The sequence below is a fragment of the Zingiber officinale genome, chromosome 7A (assembly GCF_018446385.1).
Source record: "Zingiber officinale cultivar Zhangliang chromosome 7A, Zo_v1.1, whole genome shotgun sequence".
NCBI classification, from domain to species: domain Eukaryota; kingdom Viridiplantae; phylum Streptophyta; class Magnoliopsida; order Zingiberales; family Zingiberaceae; genus Zingiber; species Zingiber officinale.
This window is the reverse complement of record NC_055998.1, coordinates 37,039,180-37,060,537: the sequence shown is the minus strand read 5'-3', so window position 1 is coordinate 37,060,537 and position 21,358 is coordinate 37,039,180. Positions and strand designations below refer to the sequence as shown.

Genomic DNA, 21,358 nt, shown 5'->3' with positions numbered 1-21,358 from the left:
TACTCAAGTAACACAGCCTTAGAAAATGGAAAATTGATCACCTAAACCAATAGACATGTTGGATATTTTTAATCGTACCAAGTTAGATTAACATACGACTTAACTACATTATATATAAAGATTGTTTAGCCTACACACCCTTATCCTATACACTCCTAAGCGACCCTCATAAGTCCAGACGTCCGAATGCCCATCTCGGTGCCCTGATTCCCAAAAGTGAATAGGGGCAACTGCGCCCAGACTTGTGAGTGTCATCCAGGAGGAGTGTGCAGGATATATATATATTATATTCAACTACCATAATTTGCAGGATACAATGAACTGAAAATAGACAAAATTTGTTTGACATCTTAGAAAGATGAGCCAAATTGCCTGTATTACATATAATGATATCAGAAATACCAAAAATTAATTTTAATTCACATTCTATAAGAAGTATATTGACATTGAGAAAACAAAAGCATGCGATGTAAAAAAAGATGAATGCAGAGATGATCTTACAGATTGCATCTGGAGGGAGTCACTGGCAAGAAAAATTTAGCCTTTAATCCATTAGTACCTCTTTGCTCATCCAAATCTTTAACAAACTCCAAACTTTACATGGTAGTCAAAGAGAACCAATTCAGCTTAAGACTCAGCTATGATCGTCCCGCAATGAGACTTCACTCAAGCAATCAATGATCCAAAAGAAGATGACACCATAAGTGTCTAAAAGTTGATGACCACCACATGTGAGAAATAAACAGGAGCGCCCCCTTTGAGAGAATTTTTATGCCTCTTACAATAAAATGAATCAGAAGGACCTCGCAACAACTCCAGCCTAACCAACAGAGGGCTCAGCCACTAGCCTAGGGCTACTCAGATCAGCCTGAACACCTGAATGTAATTGTTCCATTTCCTGAACAGGTAACAATTCAGACTGCAATAGAGGTGCAATATTGTTTATATGAAGCCATGCCAACTCCCACAAGTTATCTTCATCTGTGGTGCTCCTTTCTGAAAGGATTCCCTTTGATTTCATGATCAACAGAATGTTCTTGAGAAGTTCAGGAATCAGTTCTTGTAGTTTCTCACTTTTCCTACCTCTCACCTTAACTTTCATGTACTTCTCCATCCGCTCAATGACCCCTAGCCACAGCTTGCAGAAACTACTTTGCTGAGAAAGCTCTTGAACTAGCTGCAAAAACACTCTTGATAGCAACTTCATGGCATGTGTAAGTGTGCCCTCCATGTTCCGGTAATCTTTTGGCGACTGGTTTTGTACAATCTCCAGTAAATCATCAAGCACAGTAAATATAACTTGATCAAAGGCCCACAACCATGTTGAGGGTAACAGGCACATTCCTTCTGCTCCTACCAGGCATTTCTGCAAAGATAACAAAGCATGATTCCTTACTTTCTCTCTCTGATCCAGGCAGATCTTTCTCAGTGCTTGGATAAGCCTTTCCCACATCTCTCTAATTCCGTCTGAAATTTTATCAGCTTCCTCACCAGCATCTCTAGTCTCACGAGACCAGCAAAAAAGACAATTAAAGGATTCTGCCATTAGATCTATTGCTCGTACTGATCTATCTGTTAGTCCAACACGAGATTCTGCAAAATGACGTGAAGCTTCAATCAAAAGGATATAGTTGGCCGGTGAAATGTGAGCTCCTTCAGACATAATGAACAAAAGTGCTTCAAAACCCACTTCTGAAGCTTCTGGGTGGCGAGCTGTGATAGAAAGCAGTGAAATTATGGTCCGCCAACCAACCTGAGATTTCATATGGGTTGCATTAGCCTTCACAAGCCGTGCGATTTCCTGAGTAATATTCTCACAATAAGCATCTGCAACACGTGCATCAAGCTTTAAAACCAACTGCAGTGATCTTAAAAGCTCATCAACCAGGTTCTCCTTGTAAGGTAGTAACCTCTGGCAAATTCTTAGGAGTCCAAAAACTGCCTTTTCCACAAGAGCACAAGGTACTGCAGTAGACTGAACTATATTGGCTATGTGCTCATATACACCTTGCCAGAGGAGTCCAATTCTATCTCGATTGTTTAATGTGATAGCAATAAGTAGCTCCAAGCAAAAAACTGCAGTTTCTTCATCATCAGGTGAATTGGTAACTTTCTGAGGATGACCGGCTACAGTAAGGGCCCTAGCAATCTGCATTAGTGAATCAGCATGTAAAAACTTGCTTTCCATGAATATACTGTCGATGTGACACTCCTCTATTATCTGCAGTGTCCTCTGATGAGCAGCAAGCTGCTGTTCATCTGGTTCCAACCTTTTATCTTCAATGTCAAAAGATAACAGCTGGGTAAATCTCCCCATCAACCCAGAGGATTTACGGGGAGTGACCATTTGAACTTGAGAGGTAGAAAGTGAGTTAGGAACAAGCTTTCCATAGACTAAATCTAGAGAAGTTTCAGAATCGTCAGCTGCATCACTGGTAATGCAAGCAGGAAGAAGACCCAATTTGTGCAATCTTAGTATGCAATCAAGGATATTTCTCCAGCCATTACGTATGCAGTCTCCATATGAATTTGCTATACTGAAAACTGTCTCAAGCGCTAATCTAGCTTTCATGTCATCTGCAAATATGGTCACTGGTTCCTCAAAGAAAGATGAGTCCAAGAGGGTTGTGAATTTGCATAGGGACACTACTAAATCATCTAAAGCATCTTCTAGATGGTAGTGTGCTGAGATCTTTGCCACAGTCAAAAAGCCATCTATACATGTCAAAAGAATTTCTTCATGTTCTGCATTATCAAAAACTACTGAGATAGCAGCAACAGTGGGACCTGACATGATTGTAAACATTTGAAGATCAAGGAGAGGACGGGAATCACAAACAATATAAGGAGACATCTTCTTGGACTTTCGGATAAGATTAATCCAACGGCTGTGATACATTTCTGAAAAACCAGAAACCTGTTCAGGAATTGTCCTTATCTCATTCCTGCATATTGAGTGATAGAGTTCTGATAAAAACTCCCTTGGAAGATCATTTCCACCATTAATGCGACGATTATTCCGTATAAAATCCTCCTCAGTCATCTTCTTCTTAACCTGGGCATTATGTTGGTCAGTATTGAGCATTATAAGTGAATAAGCCAGCACAAGGGCAGCATCCTTGTCAACAAGAATCTCTGGTGATTGTTCAAAGTATCGCTCTGAGAAAGCCTCGAGTACCCTCTGAATCTTCTGAGATTCACCAGGCAACCGGAAGGTATCTAGAAAAAGGCGAAGAGCGGTATCCAAATTCAAATTCTGGAAATCAAAAGTGCGGACAAACTCATGAAGCACCTTCACACAAAATTCATCATGATTTCCCAAGTAATCCCCCACAAGGTTTTTATCCAATCCAGCTGTATATCTGAAGAAGCATGCCACACTATGGGGATCCAGATTTTCAGGCACGAGGTGAGTTCCTTTAAGAAACTCTAACCCTTTCTTGGGGTCTCTATTGAAATGATCAGCAACAATCATTAATCTTCTTTTGATGTGCTTCATATGATTGACAAACCTTACCCACTGGTTTGGGTCAGAGTCGTCTTCACATTTCAATGTCCAAAAGGGAGAAAATACCTCAAGTTCTAATGTAGTTTGTTCTGAAGAAAGAGATGCATTTTCAATCCTATTGGACATTTCCTTAACCATGGCAATCAAACCATCCAGTGCAAGAAGATGTGTGGAAGCAAGAGGGCAATTAACAGGAAATGCACTCTTTGATAGAAGGTTAGCTAATTCTTCAAAGACATTGCTTGAAGATATGTCACAATCAAAGTTGGCATACATTTCAGCCATAAATGTTCTCTGCCTGCAGAAGTCCACAAGAGCCTCCATGGCTACCTCTTGCTGATGGTATGTAGCCCCATATCGGCTTTGTGCAACCCTCAAGATAACACAAGAGAAGAATGCCTCGAGCTGCAATTTGAGTTCAGTACACAATTGCCTATAGAGGTTCAGAGCTATGCTGCAAACCATGGACAAAATAAGTGGACTCATGGACAACCCAAGCTGCATCAAATTCCTAAACAACTCATCTTGTATCAGTGATAGTAACTTCTGATGCTGGTTTATTGATGAACCCCCTAATTCAATAACTGAATTAATCATTCCAAGAGCAAAAAGTGGCACATCCTCATAAATAGCTATCTGATTTGTTCCACGAGTTATCCCGATATGCTCATCTATATTCAAAAGGGAACATAAAAAGTGGAATATTTCCAACATGCAAGGGATTCCATACGGTTCTACTTTAATTTGCTCTCCATTTGGAGCTTCTTCTACTGGTGAATGGCTATCTTCCTCACCTGTGCTCGCAGGTCCAACACTAGCATTTGCGTTATCTTCTTGGTTGATCCCAAAAGTTTGGTCCTTGTCAACTGCACCCATCTGCAAAACCAATTCATCATTTGATATTCAAAAGGGAACATGAAAATAAACTACCGAACTTTTTCCTAGTTTATTTCCTTAGTAAGTACCTCTGGCTTGACAGAAAGAGATCCGGCACCAGCCTTTAGATCAGGCAAGCGTGAGAAGATGCATCGGATGAGCTCATGCATGGTCTGACGCGAGAACCTCTGCAGCAGCTCCCCCTTCGTGCCCGCCTGGTGGACAACACGGAAGCACGTGTTGACAATCGTGCAGACATGCTGATTGCTGAGCACAGAAGACGCTCGGCTCCGCATTATTGCAAGCAGGACCTGGAGGATCTTCATCAACACAGCCTCCTCAGACGCCGGGTCCGTCACCTCAAACCTGCAGCTGGTGACCGCCTCGACCACCAAATGCATAGCAGCATCCACACCGATACCAGCCTCCGGATCCAGGGCGTCCAGCATAAGGATTTTGTAGATTGAGGACAGTGCGACGCCGGTAATAGGAGCACTCGTCTCGTCGGAGCATACCACGTCGAGGAAAGGTCGGAGATAGAGGGAAGGTTCAATGGAACTCCAAGGGCTGAGGGCGTACCCCCAAGAAAAGACCTGCCGGCGAAGTGACTTGAGAGAACGTATGAGAGAGTGTTCCAGTCCGGCGTCCTCGTCGGGGGAACCATACCGGCTGCCCCACCGAACATTCCGGCGCATCACGGCGAGAACAGCGCTCACCTCCGAGCATATCACGCAGGCGAGGTCCCCCGCGTCTGGAGATGCAGCATCGATGGCGGAATTCTGGATCCCTCGGCGGCCCATCTTGGTAGGAAAGATTGGATCTTTGAAATCAGAGGGCTAAAAAAGTATCAGCGCCAGAGGGATCCGAGGGGGATCGGATCGGGAAGTGATTGAAAAGATTAGATCTCCGCGGGAAGAGAAGTCCGGCAGATCTAGGGATGGAAACAAGAAATGGAAAGAACAAGTGGAGATCAGAGGTTTATCGAGGGATTAATGAAGATCGAGGATGAGGAGGGAACTCCGACGATGAAACGGAGACGCCAACGACGAGATCTCCATGAGGAAGAAGATACCGAGGGGGAGAGAGAAAGAGAGGCGCTTCTCTCGCTCTATTTTTTTCTCTCAATTTCTTTATGATTATTTTTTTATTTATTTGGACAAAATTTTAAGCTTAACTCCTCGAAAATTACAACTTCGAAAATATCACAAACTTTTGGGCTACAATGGAAAGGCAACTCTCTAGTAAATAATTTCGATAACAATTTTAATTTCCTTTTATCTCAAACATGTGTAGTTTTCTTTATTCTCTTATACTTAATTTTATATATCTTTTACAAAAGAAAAAAATGTGTTTAAAGAAATATAGTTAAGACTTTTGCTAGCATTTATTTTTATTATATTCTTTACTTAATATTAAAGGGGAGCGCAATAGTAATGACCTAATGGTCAGGGATTTAATTCACAAAAATAATTTTTTACAATATAGAATAAAGTTACCTATAATAGATTATGCTATGAAATCCCACATCAATGGAAGTTTTACGCACTGGATACTCTAGTTTTTTAATGCTTTATTTAATATTTGTAAATATACAAGTAATTTTTTAATCATAACTATGCACTTATTTTTCAAAATCTCTATTTTAAAATTTATAATTATTTTTTAAAATATTATTATAGACTACATGTAATAAATGAAATAAATATTCGGTAAGTCAATTAACTTTTGAGTATGCATAAGTTATTCAAATTTATTTAATATATGTGATCATGTTCAAAAGTCGATGAGATGGAATGTTAGAGATGTGGAGATTCCGCTGACCGTCCATAGACTTCGCAGTGCCCTACAAAATAGATGACGCCAGTGCCGAGTTAGGGAAGGGGCCCCCGACGTTGGCACTCCGACGCAAGTCAGTCATCAATGATGATATAAAAGGTGGAGCAACAAGAATGAACACTGTAGCGCAAATAGTATATATCGCATACCTCCATCAATACTTGGATCCCCTTTATATAAGGTTCCTATAGCGTGCATGCACGTTTCCCCAGACGATCACGCTTCTTAAAGTTTCCCCTGAAAAGACTTATCGAGCATATCTCTGATATGATAATGGAAGCTTTCGTCGTACGATCTCCTTGTCGACCACATCTAGTGTCAACAACACTAACTCTCAAAAGAATGTCGAAAGATAACACCATGGGTTCGTTGCTAGGCCGAGCGGATTAGTCGCTCGACTAGAATTTCATTGCTCTTGTGTCCCGTCCACTCGATCGGAGCTTTGTTGCGCTTATGCCACGTCTGCTCACCCAGAACTCTGCTGTGCTTGTGTCGAACCTTGTTGCCAGGCCGAGCCTTGTTGCTAGGCCGAGCGGGGTAGCTGCTCAGCCCGGATTCTGCATATCGTCTCCTCCTTCCTTTGGCGTCCAACACCTCATTGAGCGTTGGCTGTCTGGCGCACCTCCTCGAGTCAAAGGCGGGGTCAGACCAGAACCTTCTCCCCCGGTCAGAGCATTGATCGCCCGATCGACCAATACGCTTATCATCCGTTTGGTCATATGACACCTGAACGTTGACCGTCTTGACTTTGACCTTCATTGTGGCAACCAACTCCTGTCGGGTGGGCCCCTCCTTATCGCTGCATCACATGCCTCCCCTCAAGTCTAGTTGAAGGAGGTTGAAAGTCTGACTGACTGGGCAAACAGTCAAAAATGTTTTTCTCACCCGATCGGCCTATAACATTTCTTAGCCTCTGATCGAACCGACATAGTCCGTCGGTCGGCCTGTTGAAGGTTGTCCATACTGTTGGAGCAATCCCAATGGTCCGTGCGACCATGTGTTTTGGTGTTTGGGCAAAGGGTTTAAGTTAGGTTCACCCTTGTATTTGATATGTATATTTGAGTTATGCAGGTTTGCAGGATACACATGTGACTTAGGTTGATGGCTTCGGGTCCGGTGAAGGATGGAGTATCTGAGGGACCGTGGACAAGGCAGCGAGGATAAGGGCTGAGGGAAGCAACTTCGAGGCATACGCGAAGGATGACATTGGGGATGAGCCGCGGGCTTGAATGCATCCGAGGGACGAGAGCCAAAGGAAGTAGGCTTGAAGGCAAGAGGTTAAAGCTGCAAATGAAGCGTCAAATGAGTCATAAGGGTGAGAGTACGAGTGCATGAGAGATTGTACTCGGAGTAAAATCTTAGTTTTAGGGTTTTACTGTAGCAGTATTGTAGCGCTACTGCAGCAGTACTGTAGCGCTACTGTAGCAGTACTGTAGCGTCGACTGCATGTTTTAGCAGTCGACTGGAGCAGTCGACTGATAGCGAACAGAATGTCTCTGTTCGCTCGGTTAGTGTGGAATCGAGCCGTTGGGATGTAATGGTCGAATTTCCGTAGAGGGCAGTCGACTGCATGTTTTAGCAGTCGACTGGTAGGCAGGATTTTCCAACCCGCGACCTATATAACCAAGGCTTGGAAGCTTGGTTATCCCTGACGAAATTAGACTTGGTTAAGGTCTAATTAGTAGTCTACAATTGCTCAAGAGTTTCCCTTATGTCCAAGAGGTCTTGGTGAGTTTGTGGTGAGGTTTCTCCACCCACAAAGAGGTTTGAGCTAGCCGGAGATCTTCCGGGGAGTAATCCACCGACGGATAGGGATCGTCCACCTTACGGACACGCCGTGGAGTAGGAGCTTTATCTCCGAACCACGTAAATGATCCTGTAGCTTGGTTTGTATTTCTTGTCTTGTATTTTGTTTAGCTTGTTTATTTTTGTATTATTCCGCTGCGCAAGCTAACAACGTAGGAAGCGAACGATTTGGGGGCGCCGTCTATCCAACCCCCCTTCAAGCCGGTCACCGATCCCCCAACAAGTGGTATCAGAGCGAGGACGCTCTCTATTGGACTAACCGCCAAGGAGGCAAAAGATGACCGACTTGATTGAACCTCCAAAGTTTGAAGGAGGAAGCCTTGGGAACATCACCTATTGGATGATGAAGATGGAGATCTTCTTCAACACGGATTGGGACACCATGATGGTGGTAAAGGAGCCATTCAAAGTCCCAAAGGACAAGAAAGGAAAGAAGCTCCGAATACGACATTGGACGGAGGAGCAAACCTCACGATCGGAGGCAAACTCAAAGGTAATAACAATTTTAATTGATTTATTACCTCCTAATGTGATAAGTGGTGTAGGTAAATATGAGAACGCCCATGAATTGTGGAGCAAAGTGAAGAAATTATCATGGGATGAATTTTTGCCTACACAAGAAGAAGAAGAAAAATCCGAAGAGAGTGATGAAGTGGTCCAAGAGGAGAAGAAGGACCAATCGGATGTGGAGACCAATTCAACATCAAATGAAGAAGAGGAAGTAAATTTGGTCACATTTGAGGAAAAGGATGAAGAAAGGTCATCCACAAGTGTGGATGAGAAAGATATAGCATCTACATCCTCAAAGGTTGAAGAAGAATCCAAGACAAGTGAAGAAGAAGAAGAAGAAATCTTGGAAGAAGTCAACCTAGTGAGCACCTCCACCGAAGCAAAGTCAAAAGATCACATCATTTGTTTCGAGTGCAATGAGAAGGGACACTACAAGAGTAGATGTCCTATGGGTAAGAAAGAGGTATCTCCTAAACTCAATTCAATCTCTTTAGAATCTAATTTGAGTTGTAAGAAGAAGAAGGAGAAGAAGCACATTAGATGCTTTACGTGTGGAGAACTTGGACACTACCACACAAGATGCTCAAGGAAGGGAGAGTTCAAGAAGTTGGAGCATCTAAAGAAGTGGGAGAAGAAGAAGAGGAGCTCAAGTCAAGGGGGAGCTTCAAGGGTAAGGGAGGTATACCCTAATTTGAAGTGTAATTCAAATTCAAATTCTTATGTTCCCATGTATGTTAGGAAAAATAATGTTAATCATTATATGCCCATGCAAAATTTTGGTTTCAAATATCATAATAGGAGTAGGGTAATTGTAGATCAAAACCCTAGGAGACTCATTCATGAAAAATCTAGAAATGGTAGACCTAAGGAGACCCAAGACATTAATCCCAAGAAGGGGAGACATATGCCTAGAAAGGGTAGGTCTAGGAATGTCCAATTTGGACAAATTAACTCTAGGGTTAGGAACCTAGAGAAGGAGAATCAAGCCTTAAGAGGAAAGCTTGATAAGTTAGAACAATTCCTTAAGAGATTCAATGTTGGATCTAAGGAATTAAATATGGTGTTGGGTAGCCAAAGACCCAATCATGATAGATCGGGCTTGGGATACCGATCTAGTCCCTCCAAGGCTAATAAGAGATCATATGCTAGGGTGGCAAATGATCATGGCAAGGGAGAGTCCTCCAAAGCTAAGAAAAAGTCTTATGCTAAGGTTGCATATGACTATAGCAAGGAGAAGCCAATAAATGGCAAGGGAAAGCCATTTAAAGGTAAGGAAAAATTAACCAAGGACAAAGTGTCCAAGGTTAAGAAAGTTAGATTTGTAGGCCAAGTGTCACCGAATGTACACCGATGTGGCCTAGTCATTATGGATGAGTCACCTAGGGAGGTGGCTAAGATTAAGAGCCCTAGGGGGAGCTCAAAGAGTCAAGTTGGGACTCATGGCCAATGGATTTCAAGTGGATTTTACTTGGGAGTCTAGGTTGGGTCATGGAATGTGCCAAGTGGTTTGGAGACGGACTTGAGTCTCAAACCTAGGGAATTTGCACACATGGGTTATGTTTCATGCTTAGAAATATGACATTGGGGTCATATAGCATGATAATTGGTTTTGGATGTATAGATGCCATATAAACCAATGCTAGGGATGCATTATGGGTTAGTATGGGCAAATACATCAAGAGGAAGCCAAAACTAGGACTTTAGGTCAAGGTTCAATTGAACTTTTTAGTTAGTTTTGTGTTTTGTGTCAATCTTGGGATTGGTGATAGATATATTTATATATATATTTTTCCCAAGTAGACATTGATATAATAGACCTCTCCACAAAATTTGAGATTTTTTGGAGGTCTGTGAAATTTCTGGCGTATTTCTGAAATTGGCCAGAAAAGGTTGATTTTTTCATGAATAGTATACCAGTCGACTGGTACAGTTACCAGTCGACTGGTAACACTGTTCACGAGCACAGAATGTCTCTGTAAGCTCGTTTTTATGGGGGCAGTCAACTGGTACTTCTTGCAGTCGATTGATACCAGTCTGAAAGTGTTTTCAGCACTGGATTTTGACCGGGTCAGCACATATAGATGTATGAGATCCATGAGGGATACATTCATGAGTTTAGGGTCATTTGGATGACAAGTTTTCAATAATTGAGATATTGTTGGAGAACTTTTTGGATATTAGGTAAAGGGGGAGAAGTAAGGTTGAGTTGGGAAAACCTGAAAGTACCTTTGTGTAGGGGGAGCCTTGGGATAGGTTCTTAAAAAGTCCGTTGTAAAAATCCTAGCTCATTGGGGAGCGTAGGTGTAGGGGGAGCCTTGGGATAGGTCTCAATGCATGTAGCATTCCATTCGGCGATGTAAGTCCAAGTGTGTAGCCTTGACAACGTAAGTCCATTCGGCATTGTAAGTCCAAGTGTGTAGCCTTGGCATCGTAAGTCTATTCGACGTTGTAAGTCCAAGTGTGTAGCCTTGGCATCGTAAGTCCACTCGGCGGAGTAAGTCCAAGTGTGTAGCCTTGGCATCGTAAGTCCATTATATTAGCATGTTTATTTGCTATTTGTTTTCCCTAACTTAAACGTATTGCCAAATACCAAAAAGGGAGAGATTGTTGGAGCAATCCCAATGGTCCGTGCGACCATGTGTTTTTGTGTTTGGGCAAAGGGTTTAAGTTAGGTTCACCCTTGTATTTGATATGTGTATTTGAGTTATGCAGGTTTGCAGGATACACATGTGACTTAGGTTGATGGCTTCGGGTCCGGTGAAGGATGGAGTATCTGAGGGACCGTGGACAAGGCAGCGAGGATAAGGGCTGAGGGAAGCAACTTCGAGGCATACGCGAAGGATGACATTGGGGATGAGCCGCGGGCTTGAATGCATCCGAGGGACGAGAGCCAAAGGAAGTAGGCTTGAAGGCAAGAGGTTAAAGCTGCAAATGAAGCATCAAATGAGTCATAAGGGTGAGAGTAGAAGTGCATAAGAGATTATACTCAGAGTAAAATCTTAGTTTTAGGGTTTTACTGTAGCAGTATTGTAGCGTTACTGTAACAGTACTATAGCGCTACTGTAGCAGTACTGTAGCAATCGACTGCATGTTTTAGCAGTCGATTGGGGCAGTCGACTGGCAGCGAACAAAATGTCTCTGTTCGCTCGGTTAGTGTGGAATCGAGCCGTTGGGATGTAACGGTCGAATTTCCATAGAGGGCAGTCGGCTGCATGTTTTAGCAGTCGACTGGTAGGTGGGGTTTTCCAACCCGCGGCCTATATAACCAAGGCTTGGAAGCTTGGTTATCCCTGATGAAATTAGACTTAGTTAAGATCTAATTAGTAGTCTACAAGTGCTCAAGAGTTTCCCTTGTGTCCAAGAGGTCTTGGTAAGTTTGTGGTGAGGTTTCTCCACCCACAATGAGGTTTGAGCTAGCCGGAGATCTTCCGGGGAGTAATCCACCGACGGATAGGGATCGTTCACCTTACGGACACGCCGTAGAGTAGGAGCTTTATCTCCGAACCACGTAAATGATCGTGTAGTTTGGTTTGCATTTCTTGTCTTGTATTTTGTTTAGCTTGTTTATTTTTGTATTATTCCGCTGCGCAAGCTAACAACGTAGGAAGCGAACGATTTGGGGGCGCCGTCTATCCAACCCCCCTTCAAGCCGGTCACCGATCCCCCAACACATACGTCCGCTTTATTATGTCGATCAGCACCATGAACATCCAGACATAACCTTTTCTTGCACTTCTTAAATCCCTGCCTATTATGGCTGAGCGCACCTCCATGCCTCTTAATTGCCTTTATTAAATGTCATCTCGTGGTCAGGCGCCATGTGTCCCGCCTACAGCCGCCGCACGCTTAACGTGACAGGTGGATATCTACAGGTGATGTGACCTTTAGTGCTTTGAATTCAACAGTCAGATTTCTGCCTAGGTTTCCGCAACCTAGATCGGACGGCTCCAGTTGACCGACCCCGAAGTTTATATACCCATGTGTGTTGCCGCCTTCCCTTGCGTGTTTCCATCTTCGAGCTCTCCAGCGGCATTCCATCTCTGCTCCTTCGCGATTTTCTTCCTCCATTGCTCTCCCGGCGGCATTCCAATAAGCTTTCCTTCCCTCCAATAGCATCTTTTCGTTGCCTTCTTTACTTTTTGCGATGGCGAGTTCTTCACAGCCTCTCGTCAATGTCCCTGGGCCTTGGTACACCTCTACTGAGTCCAGGTTTGATGTCGGCGACGCTGAGAGTCTGACAGCCGCTTATGAGTTTCCTTCCGATTACCAAGTTCTTCTTCCTTCTCTTTCAGATTGGCCAAATGCTCCGCCGCCTGGCTGTCTTTATTTCTTTAGGGATCAATTTATTGTCGGTCTGCGGTTTCTCATCCACCCCTTCTTTCCTACCGTATGTAAATATTTTCGCATCTCTCTTCATCAACTAGTGTCGAACTCCTTTCGGTTGCTGTGCAGGGTGGTGGTTTTGTTCCGCCTGCACGACATTCCTCTCACTCCCCGACTTTTTCATTATTTTTATTATCCCAAATTGTCTGAGCCGGGGACTTTTCTTTTCCAAGCCTGAGTGGGCTTAGTTTTCTTTGATAAAATGTCGACCCTCAACAAGCATTGGAGGGAATACTTCTTTTCTGTGTGTCTTCCCGAGCGACCAAACTTTCTGGTCGGCTGGCAGCTTGAAGTGGCGAGTCAGCCTCCAGTAAAACAGTACAAGAGCCTCAATGCAGCTTTAATGCTGCCAATCAGAAATATGACATCCACAAGTTGCCCCTGGAGGGTGTCCTCTATGTTTTCGGCTTGAGTCCGATCCACACAAGGCTTCTATCCAGCCTAGATATGCAGCTTCTTCACTTCTTCCTTTGATTCTAACTGATTTGTCGAGAATATAGATTATTTAGGAAAGCTCTTAGGTGTAAATTATTCCAACCAGCTGTCTTGATTATTCTTAGCAAGTTTTGGTTATTCTTAGCAAGTTTTAATTATTCTTAATTGTTTGTCTAAATCAATTATTATGCTGTAAATTATTGAGCTGTAATTATACTGTAAATTATAATAAATACAATCTCAATAGAAGAGATTATTATTCCCTCAAGTCATCTCTTTCAAGTTGGTATCAGAGTCATCCTTCCCTGTTCAGAAATTTCTTTGTGCCTTAAGCCAAAACCATGTCTGAACACTCCAACGAATCCACCACCATTCCTCAGTCCTCCTCACATCTTGCCCAGATAACCACCATCAAGCTGAATGCGCGACAACTTCTTACGATGGTCACAATCAGTGAGAATGTATATTCGGGGCCGAGGAATGATGGGCTATTTAACGGGTGAAAAGAAAACTCCATCAGAAAAAGACCTAATGTATGCTACATGGGATGCCGAAAATTCCATGGTAATGACATGGCTCGTAAATTCCATGGAAGAGGAGATTGGCGCAAATTATATGTGTTTCCCTACGACATATGAATTATGGGAAAACATAAATCAGATGTACTCTGATTTGGGGAATCAGTCCCAAATCTTTGAGTTGACTCTCAAACTTAGTGAATTGCGGCAAGGAGAAGAACCGGTCACCAAGTATTTCAACTCCTTGAAGAGGATCTGGCAGGACCTTGATCTCTTTGATGCATATGAGTGGAAGAATGTTGAAGATGGGCAGTACCACAAGAAAACAGTGGAAGACAATCGTATCTTCAAAATTTTGGCTGGCCTCAATATTGAGTTCGATGAGGTAAGAGGAAGAATCATTGGTAGGAGACCACTACCATCCCTCGGTGAAGTCTTCTCCGAAGTTAGAAGGGAGGAGAGCCGGAGGAATGTTATGCTTGGCAAGAAAGGGCCTACAACTATCATTGAAGGTTCTGCCCTTACCTCTACAGGCTCAAACATACGCAGAGGCACTGCCAATCTACGTAAACCAGAAGAAAAGTCAGTTCTGTGGTGCGACTTTTGCAACAAGCGACGTCACACCCGAGAAACCTGCTGGAAAATTCATGGCAAACCCGCCAACTTTAAAGGCAAATCAGGGGAGAAAAATGGACGTATCTTTCCCACTGCAAATGAGGTAATGACTACTGCTAGCACCATCACAAAAGAGCATCTGGAGCAACTTCTAGCACTGTTAACTTCAAACCCATCATCCAGTACTCCTAATGTTTCTGTGACACATACAGGTAACGAAATAATTGCCTTTTCGTGTGGTTTCAGAATTTCTGCTCCATGGATAATTGATTCTGGAGATCTGATCATATGACCAATTCCTTGAAATTGTTAAAATTATACTCACCCTATCCTGAAAATAAAAAGGTTAAGATTGCAGATGGAAGTTTTTCACCTATTGTCGGAAAAGGTTCAGTCCAAATTTTTGAGAATATAGATCTTAAATCTGTTCTCTATGTACCTAAACTTACATGCAATTTTCTTTCAGTCAGTAAATTATCCAAAGACTCTAACTGTCGTGTAGTTTTTTGTGACTCTCATTGTACCTTTCAGGATCGGAGCTCGGGGAAGATGATTGGCAATGCTAAAATGGTGAATGGTCTTTACTACTTTGAGGATATTTTACCTAGTAAGGAAATTGTTCAAGGACTTAGTAGTATTAGTTCTCTTTCTGTTTATGATCAAATAATGGTTTGGCATTGCCGTTTGGGCCACTCTAGTTTTTCATATATAAAACATTTATTCCCTGATTTGTTTAAAAATATGAACCCCTTAGATTTTCAATGCGAAAGTTGTATTCTTGTAAAAAGTCCTCGTAAAACATATGTCTCTAGACCTTACCTTGAATTAAAACCTTTTTACTTATTCCACAGTGATGTGTGGGGACCCTCAAAGGTAACTACATCATCGAGACAAAAATGGTTTGTAAGCTTTACCGATGACATACTCGACTCTGTTGGGTATTTTTGATGAGAAACAAAAATGAGATTGAGAAATTTTTTTAAGAATTCTACAATTTGATTGAAAACCAATTTCAAACAAAAATGAGCATTTTGAGAACAGATAATGGCACAGAATATTTCAATCAATCTGTAGAAATTTTTTTGAGACAAAAAGGCATCTTACATCAATCAACCTGTCCTGATACTCCAGAACAAAATGGAATCTCTGAAAGAAAAAATAGGCACTTATTTGAAGTTGCTAGGGCCATAATGTTTTACATGAATATTCTAAAGTACTTGTGGGGAGATGCAATTCTAACAACAACTTATTTGATTAATAGGATGCCTACTAGAGTTTTAAAATACATCACTCCGTTGCAATGTCTGAAAAAGTACTTCCCTGAATCTCGCATCAATTTTGATTTACCCCTTAATGTATTTGGTTGCACCGCTTATGTACACATACATAAGAGATCACGGTTAAAATTAGATCCTAGGGAAGAAAAATGTGTTTTTATAGGCTATGCTGCAAATCGCAAAGGCTACAAATTCTTTAATCCTCTAAAAAAATAGTTTTTTGTAACAATAGATGCCACTTTCATGGAAACCATACCATATTTTACCAAAAATTTGATTCAGGGGGAGAATCTAAGGGAACCAAATTTTTGGGATATAACTAGAACTCTTCCAAATTTGGTTATTGACCAACCTCCAAAATCTCAAAATGAAAATAATGGGGAGTCTGAACTCATAATTGTCAACCATGAAATTGATCTATCAGAAAAGGAAATACTTCGAATGGAAAAAAAATCGAAATATTCTTGAACCTTTGGTTTATTCTAGGAGAAATGTCCTTGGAAGAAGTAGAGATGAATTAACCATTCCAGCACAAGCCTTATTGGAAGCCTCGGGCGAAGGAACTCTGAATACTCCAGGTACCTCTTTTTCCCCTAACTCACATGAAAACTCCACTTTACCTATTATTCTTGAGTCTACTAGTCCAACCTCAATTGTTCCGCAAGAAAATGACCTTGACAACCTTGACCTTCCCATTGCTTTTCGAAAAGGTACCCGAACCTGTTCCAAACATCCCATTGCCAGATACATAACCCATGATCATTTATCCGAAACACATAAGACATTTACTATTAATATTTCAAAACTTGTTGTACCTAGAAACATTCAAGAAGCACTGGAGGACAAGGATTGGAGATTAGCAGTATTTGAAGAAATGAATGCCTTAAAGAAAAATGGTACTTAGGAAATTGTTGAAGCACCTAAGGATCAAAAGATAGTAGGGTGCAGATGGCTCTTCACTATAAAGAGTAAACCAGATGGGAGTGTAGAGAGATATAAGGCAAGACTTGTAGCAAAGGGCTTTACGCAGACATATGGAATAGATTACCAGGAAATATTTGCTGCTGTCGTAAAAATTAACTCAATTCGAGTTCTTTTGTCACTTGTGGTCAATCTCAAATGGCCCTTATATCAGCTGGATGTTAAAAATGCCTTCCTAAATGGAGATCTAGATGAAGAAGTACTTATGAGCCTCCCTCCGGGTTTTGAAAGAAAGTTTAGAGTCGGAAAGGTGTGGAAACTGAAGAAGGCCTTGTATTGTCTAAAGCAATCCCCAAGGGCATGGTTTGAACACTTTGGCAAAGCTGTGAAGCGACTTGGTTAAGTTCAAAGTCAAGCTGATCACACCATGTTTTACAAACACTCAAAGGAAGGTAAAACAACTATGCTTATTGTATATGTTGATGATATCATCCTAACAGGGAGTGACTACAAGGAACTTGGAGAACTTAAAGGAAAGCTTGCAAAAGAATTTGAAATCAAGGACTTGGGAGTGTTAAAATACTTTCTTGGCATGGAGTTTACAAGGTCCAAGGAAGGTATATTTGTCAACCAACGAAAATATGTCCTTGACTTGCTGACCGAAACTGGTATGTTGGAATGTAAGCCAGCTGAGACGCCTATGGAGCCTTATGTCAAGCTACAACCAGTAGCGACAGAATCAGTAAAGGAAAGGGAGCGCTATCAAAGACTTGTCGGGAGACCGATTTATCTATCACACACTCAACCTGATATAGCATTTCCAGTAAGTGTAGTTAGCCAATTCATGCACTTGCCTGGGTCTGAACATTTCGACGCTGTGTATCGGATCCTAAGGTATCTAAAGAGAACACCCGGTAAAGGCCTTCTGTTTAAAACCTGGGGACATCTGGAAGTTGAAGCTTACACTAACGCAGACTGGGCAGGAAGTCTAACTGATAGAAGGTCTACTTCGAGATATTGCTCATTTTTGGGTGGTAATTTGGTCACTTGGCGTAGCAAGAAACAAAATGTGGTAGCTCGAAGCAGTGTAGAGGCTGAGTTTAGAGCCTTAGCTCATGGGATATGTGAAGTTTTGTGGATCAAGAGACTATTATTGGAATTGAAGATATCAGAGTCGGCGCCAATAAAGATGCACTGTGACAATAGAGCAGTAATTTCAATTGCACACAATCCAGTACTTCATGATCGCACAAAGCATGTGGAAGTCGACAAACACTTCATCAAAGAAAAAATAGACAATCATGTGATTAGTGTGGACTATATCTCTACCATTGAACAGGTAGTTGATCTACTTACAAAGGGGCTACACAAGAGGCAGTTTGAATGTTTAGTAAGCAACCTGGGTATGGAAGATATCTTTAAACAAGCTTGAGGGGGGGGGGGTGTCGAGAATATAGATTATTTAGGAAAGCTTTGAGGTGTAAATTATTCCAACCGGCTGTCTTGATTATTCTTAGCAAGTTTTGGTTATTCTTAGCAAGTTTTAATTATTCTTAATTGTTTGTCTAAATCAATGATTATGCTGTAAATTATTGAGCTGTAATTATACAGTAAATTATTATAAATACAATCTCAATAGAAGAGATTATTATTCCCTCAAGTCATCTCTTTCAAGTTGATTTCTCTTCTTCTTTTGCAGCTGACATCATGTTGCGTGTGCGTCTGGCCGGAAAGGCCAAGCTTACGAACGCTGAGATCAATGTAGCGGTCGTGGCCCAATTGGAGACCCATGATTTGCAGCCGATCGGCTAACAAGAAGATCTGCAGGGCGAGAGCGAAGGGGATCCCACCTTAGTGAGCGAAGGGATAGCTAGCCAGACGCTCAGCGGTGGAGCGGTTGGTGGACCGTACCCTCCTCTCGAACGGTTACCGATGATTCGGGCTAAGAGGGCGTCAGATTTGACCTCATCTAGGGAACCACTAATAAGGCGCAAGAGGCGTCGAGCGGAGACTTCATCGCGATCCACTTCCTCGGTGGTGTGGACCCCTCCAGAACTAGCCCGCACCCTTCCGTCGAGCAGGTTGAAACCTCGAACCCCGCTCCAACCCCAATGATTGTTCCCCTTACGTCGTCTGATCGAATACCCTCCCTCTCCGGTTTGCCATAGGGAACTGTTTGCGCGCCGCTCGTTGCTTTTATGTCGCCACCCTCGAAGATTAAAAAGTCTAACATCCGTCCGACGCTATCGTCTCAGCTGTCCGACAGAGCAACCTCAGCCCAATCAACCCCGAGCAGTCAGCGCCACATTATAGCGGTTCTACATCTCCCAACCGAGAAATGGCGTGAGTCGAATGGCGCTGAATCCCGAGCCGCCGAGCACCAAATAATCATTCAGGGGTCGCTCGCATAGATATGGGTTGACGCCCGAGCCCGTGCAACGGTCATGCCTCCAGGGGCACTCACGGACAACCACACCCAGATGTCTACTGAGGTAAGTGTTGTATTTTCCTAATTTATCTCCGATCGATGCTTATATTTTCCTGGTTACTTGTTATATTGGGTAGAGAGCCTGGCTATGTGCCAAAGACTTGCCTTTTTAGAGCAGGAGGTTAAGTAGTTGAAGGCGTCGACCAACCAATCATCTGTTTCTCAGGAGCGGCTGGAGCAGATGAATATTGAGATGACTCGGCTAAGAGTTTATCTGGCTAAGAACACCGAGCTGCTAGAGGCAGAGAAAGGAAAGAACGCCGAGCAGGCCACCCAAATAGCTCGGCTTAATAAACAGGCCAACACCTTTGAATTCAAAATTCATTCGCCCAACACCAGGAAACTCCGGGCTATTGAAGATCTAGAGATCAAGAATAAAGAGTTTCGGATGTTGGCTCAAAACTTGAAGGATACTGAGTCCACACTGAAGGCCAAGAGGGATGGACGGTTGGTCGAGCAGACTTCAACGAAGACCCAGCTTGACGCCAAGGATGAAGAGTTGGCTCGGTTGAAGGAAGAACTTCAGGCCTCCCGAGCGGCCCTAGAGAAATATCAAGGAGCCAAGTCGAGTAGGTTCGAACTCATGAAGCAAGCCTACATCCGTTCGGATGTTTTTAATGATAAGGTCGTCGACCGGGCATTTCGTTTGTTTGACCTGGTAATCGAAGGGGCGTTCGACCAACTCAAGGAAGGCAGCTACCTCCCTGCTGCTCTATCGAGTAAGGTCATTGATCCTGTCTGAAAGTCGGTGAGATGGAAAGCTGGGGATGTGGAGATTCCGCTGACTGTCCGTAGATTCCGCTCCGCCCTGCAAAATAGATGACGTTAGTGTTGGATCGTGAAACGTCGATAGAGGGGGGGGGGTGAATATCGATTCGAAACAATCGCGTTAATAAGAGTTAAACGCAGCGGAATAATAAAAAACTTAGGCAAACTGAATAAGGTGTTTTTTACTTAACTCGGAGCCTGTGACGACTCCTACTCGAAGGCCCGTACTCCTTGAGTACTTTCGTTGGGCAATTCACTAGCAATTCGAAATACTATTACAAATTAAGGTACAGAAATGCTAATGGAAATAAAGTGATACCGACAAGAAAATTAACCAAAGAAGAAGGAGCACTTTGTCGGGGCTTTGTTAGCGTCGCAGGAGCGTAGAGCAGCAGAGCAAGCAGTCGAAGAGTTCTCAGTTGTGTTTGAAGCTCCACCCCTGGGGCTTCTTTTATATGCTGCTCCGGGCGCCTGGATCCCTTCCGGGCGCCCTGGTGCGACGTGGCAGGTCTAATCAGCGAACTCCACGTGGCGACGACTCGGCCTGGATAAAATTCACCTCCGGGCGCCCGGACCTCCTATTTCCAGAAACTTCCTTTCCTGCAAAACAGAGTTAGTCCGAGGCAAATATATATTCTGCAAAACAGATTGTTAGCACAACTAAAGTAATATGATTTAACAAGAAAAGAGTATGACTTAGATTCCGTCTTTCCGAGACCGAAATCTAGTCACGATCTCGACTTAGATATCCGAAATGGATCTAAGCCGGATCGACGCCTAATGTTCCCTTCCTGGGAACGCGTCCTCGCAGTCACTCCCCTCCAGTGACTTACCTCACTTACCTGCCAGACGTCCGGTCAGCCCGTCGACCCGTCTGGACTTCGTGCCAGCTATCCGGTCAGCCCGTCGACCTAGCTGGGCTTCGTGCCTAAGCGTCCGGTCAGCCCGTCGACCCGCTTGGACTTCCTGCCAGCTATCTGGTCAGCCCGTCGACCTAGCTGGGCTTCGTGCCAGACATCCGGTCAGCCCGTCGACCTGTCTGGACTTATCCTGCACACTCGATCAGAGTGTTAGATCAACAATAAACCTAACTTAACCTATTTGTCATTCATCAAAACCTGGGTTAAATCGTTAGTGCTAACCGCACCAACAGTTAGTGCCGAGCCAGGAAAAGGGTCGTCGACATTGGCCCTCCAACGCTCAAGTCAGTCACCAGCAATGATGTAGAAGGCGGAGCAACAAGAATGAACACTGTAGTGTAAATAATGTATATCGCGTACCTCCGCCGATGCTTGGCCCCCCCTTTATATAGAGTTCTTGTTGTGCGTGTGGACGTTTCCCCAGATGAGCACACTTCTCGAAGTTTCCCCTGAAAAGACTTGTCAACCAATATCTTAACAAGCCGAGCATATCTCTG

General features: G+C 43.1%; 1 protein-coding gene across 1 annotated transcript; it reads right to left on the bottom strand.

Annotated features, from left to right (window-relative positions):
* Positions 1-399: 399 nt before the first annotated feature.
* On the bottom strand, positions 400-5,501 carry LOC122001327 (ARF guanine-nucleotide exchange factor GNOM-like). Its single transcript, XM_042556016.1, has 2 exons — positions 4,474-5,501; positions 400-4,384 (listed from the first exon to the last, which is right to left on the bottom strand). The coding sequence occupies exons 1-2, from the start codon at positions 5,182-5,184 to the stop codon at positions 821-823; spliced, it is 4,275 nt and encodes a 1,424-aa protein (XP_042411950.1). The 5' UTR covers positions 5,185-5,501; the 3' UTR covers positions 400-820.
* Positions 5,502-21,358: the final 15,857 nt, after the last annotated feature.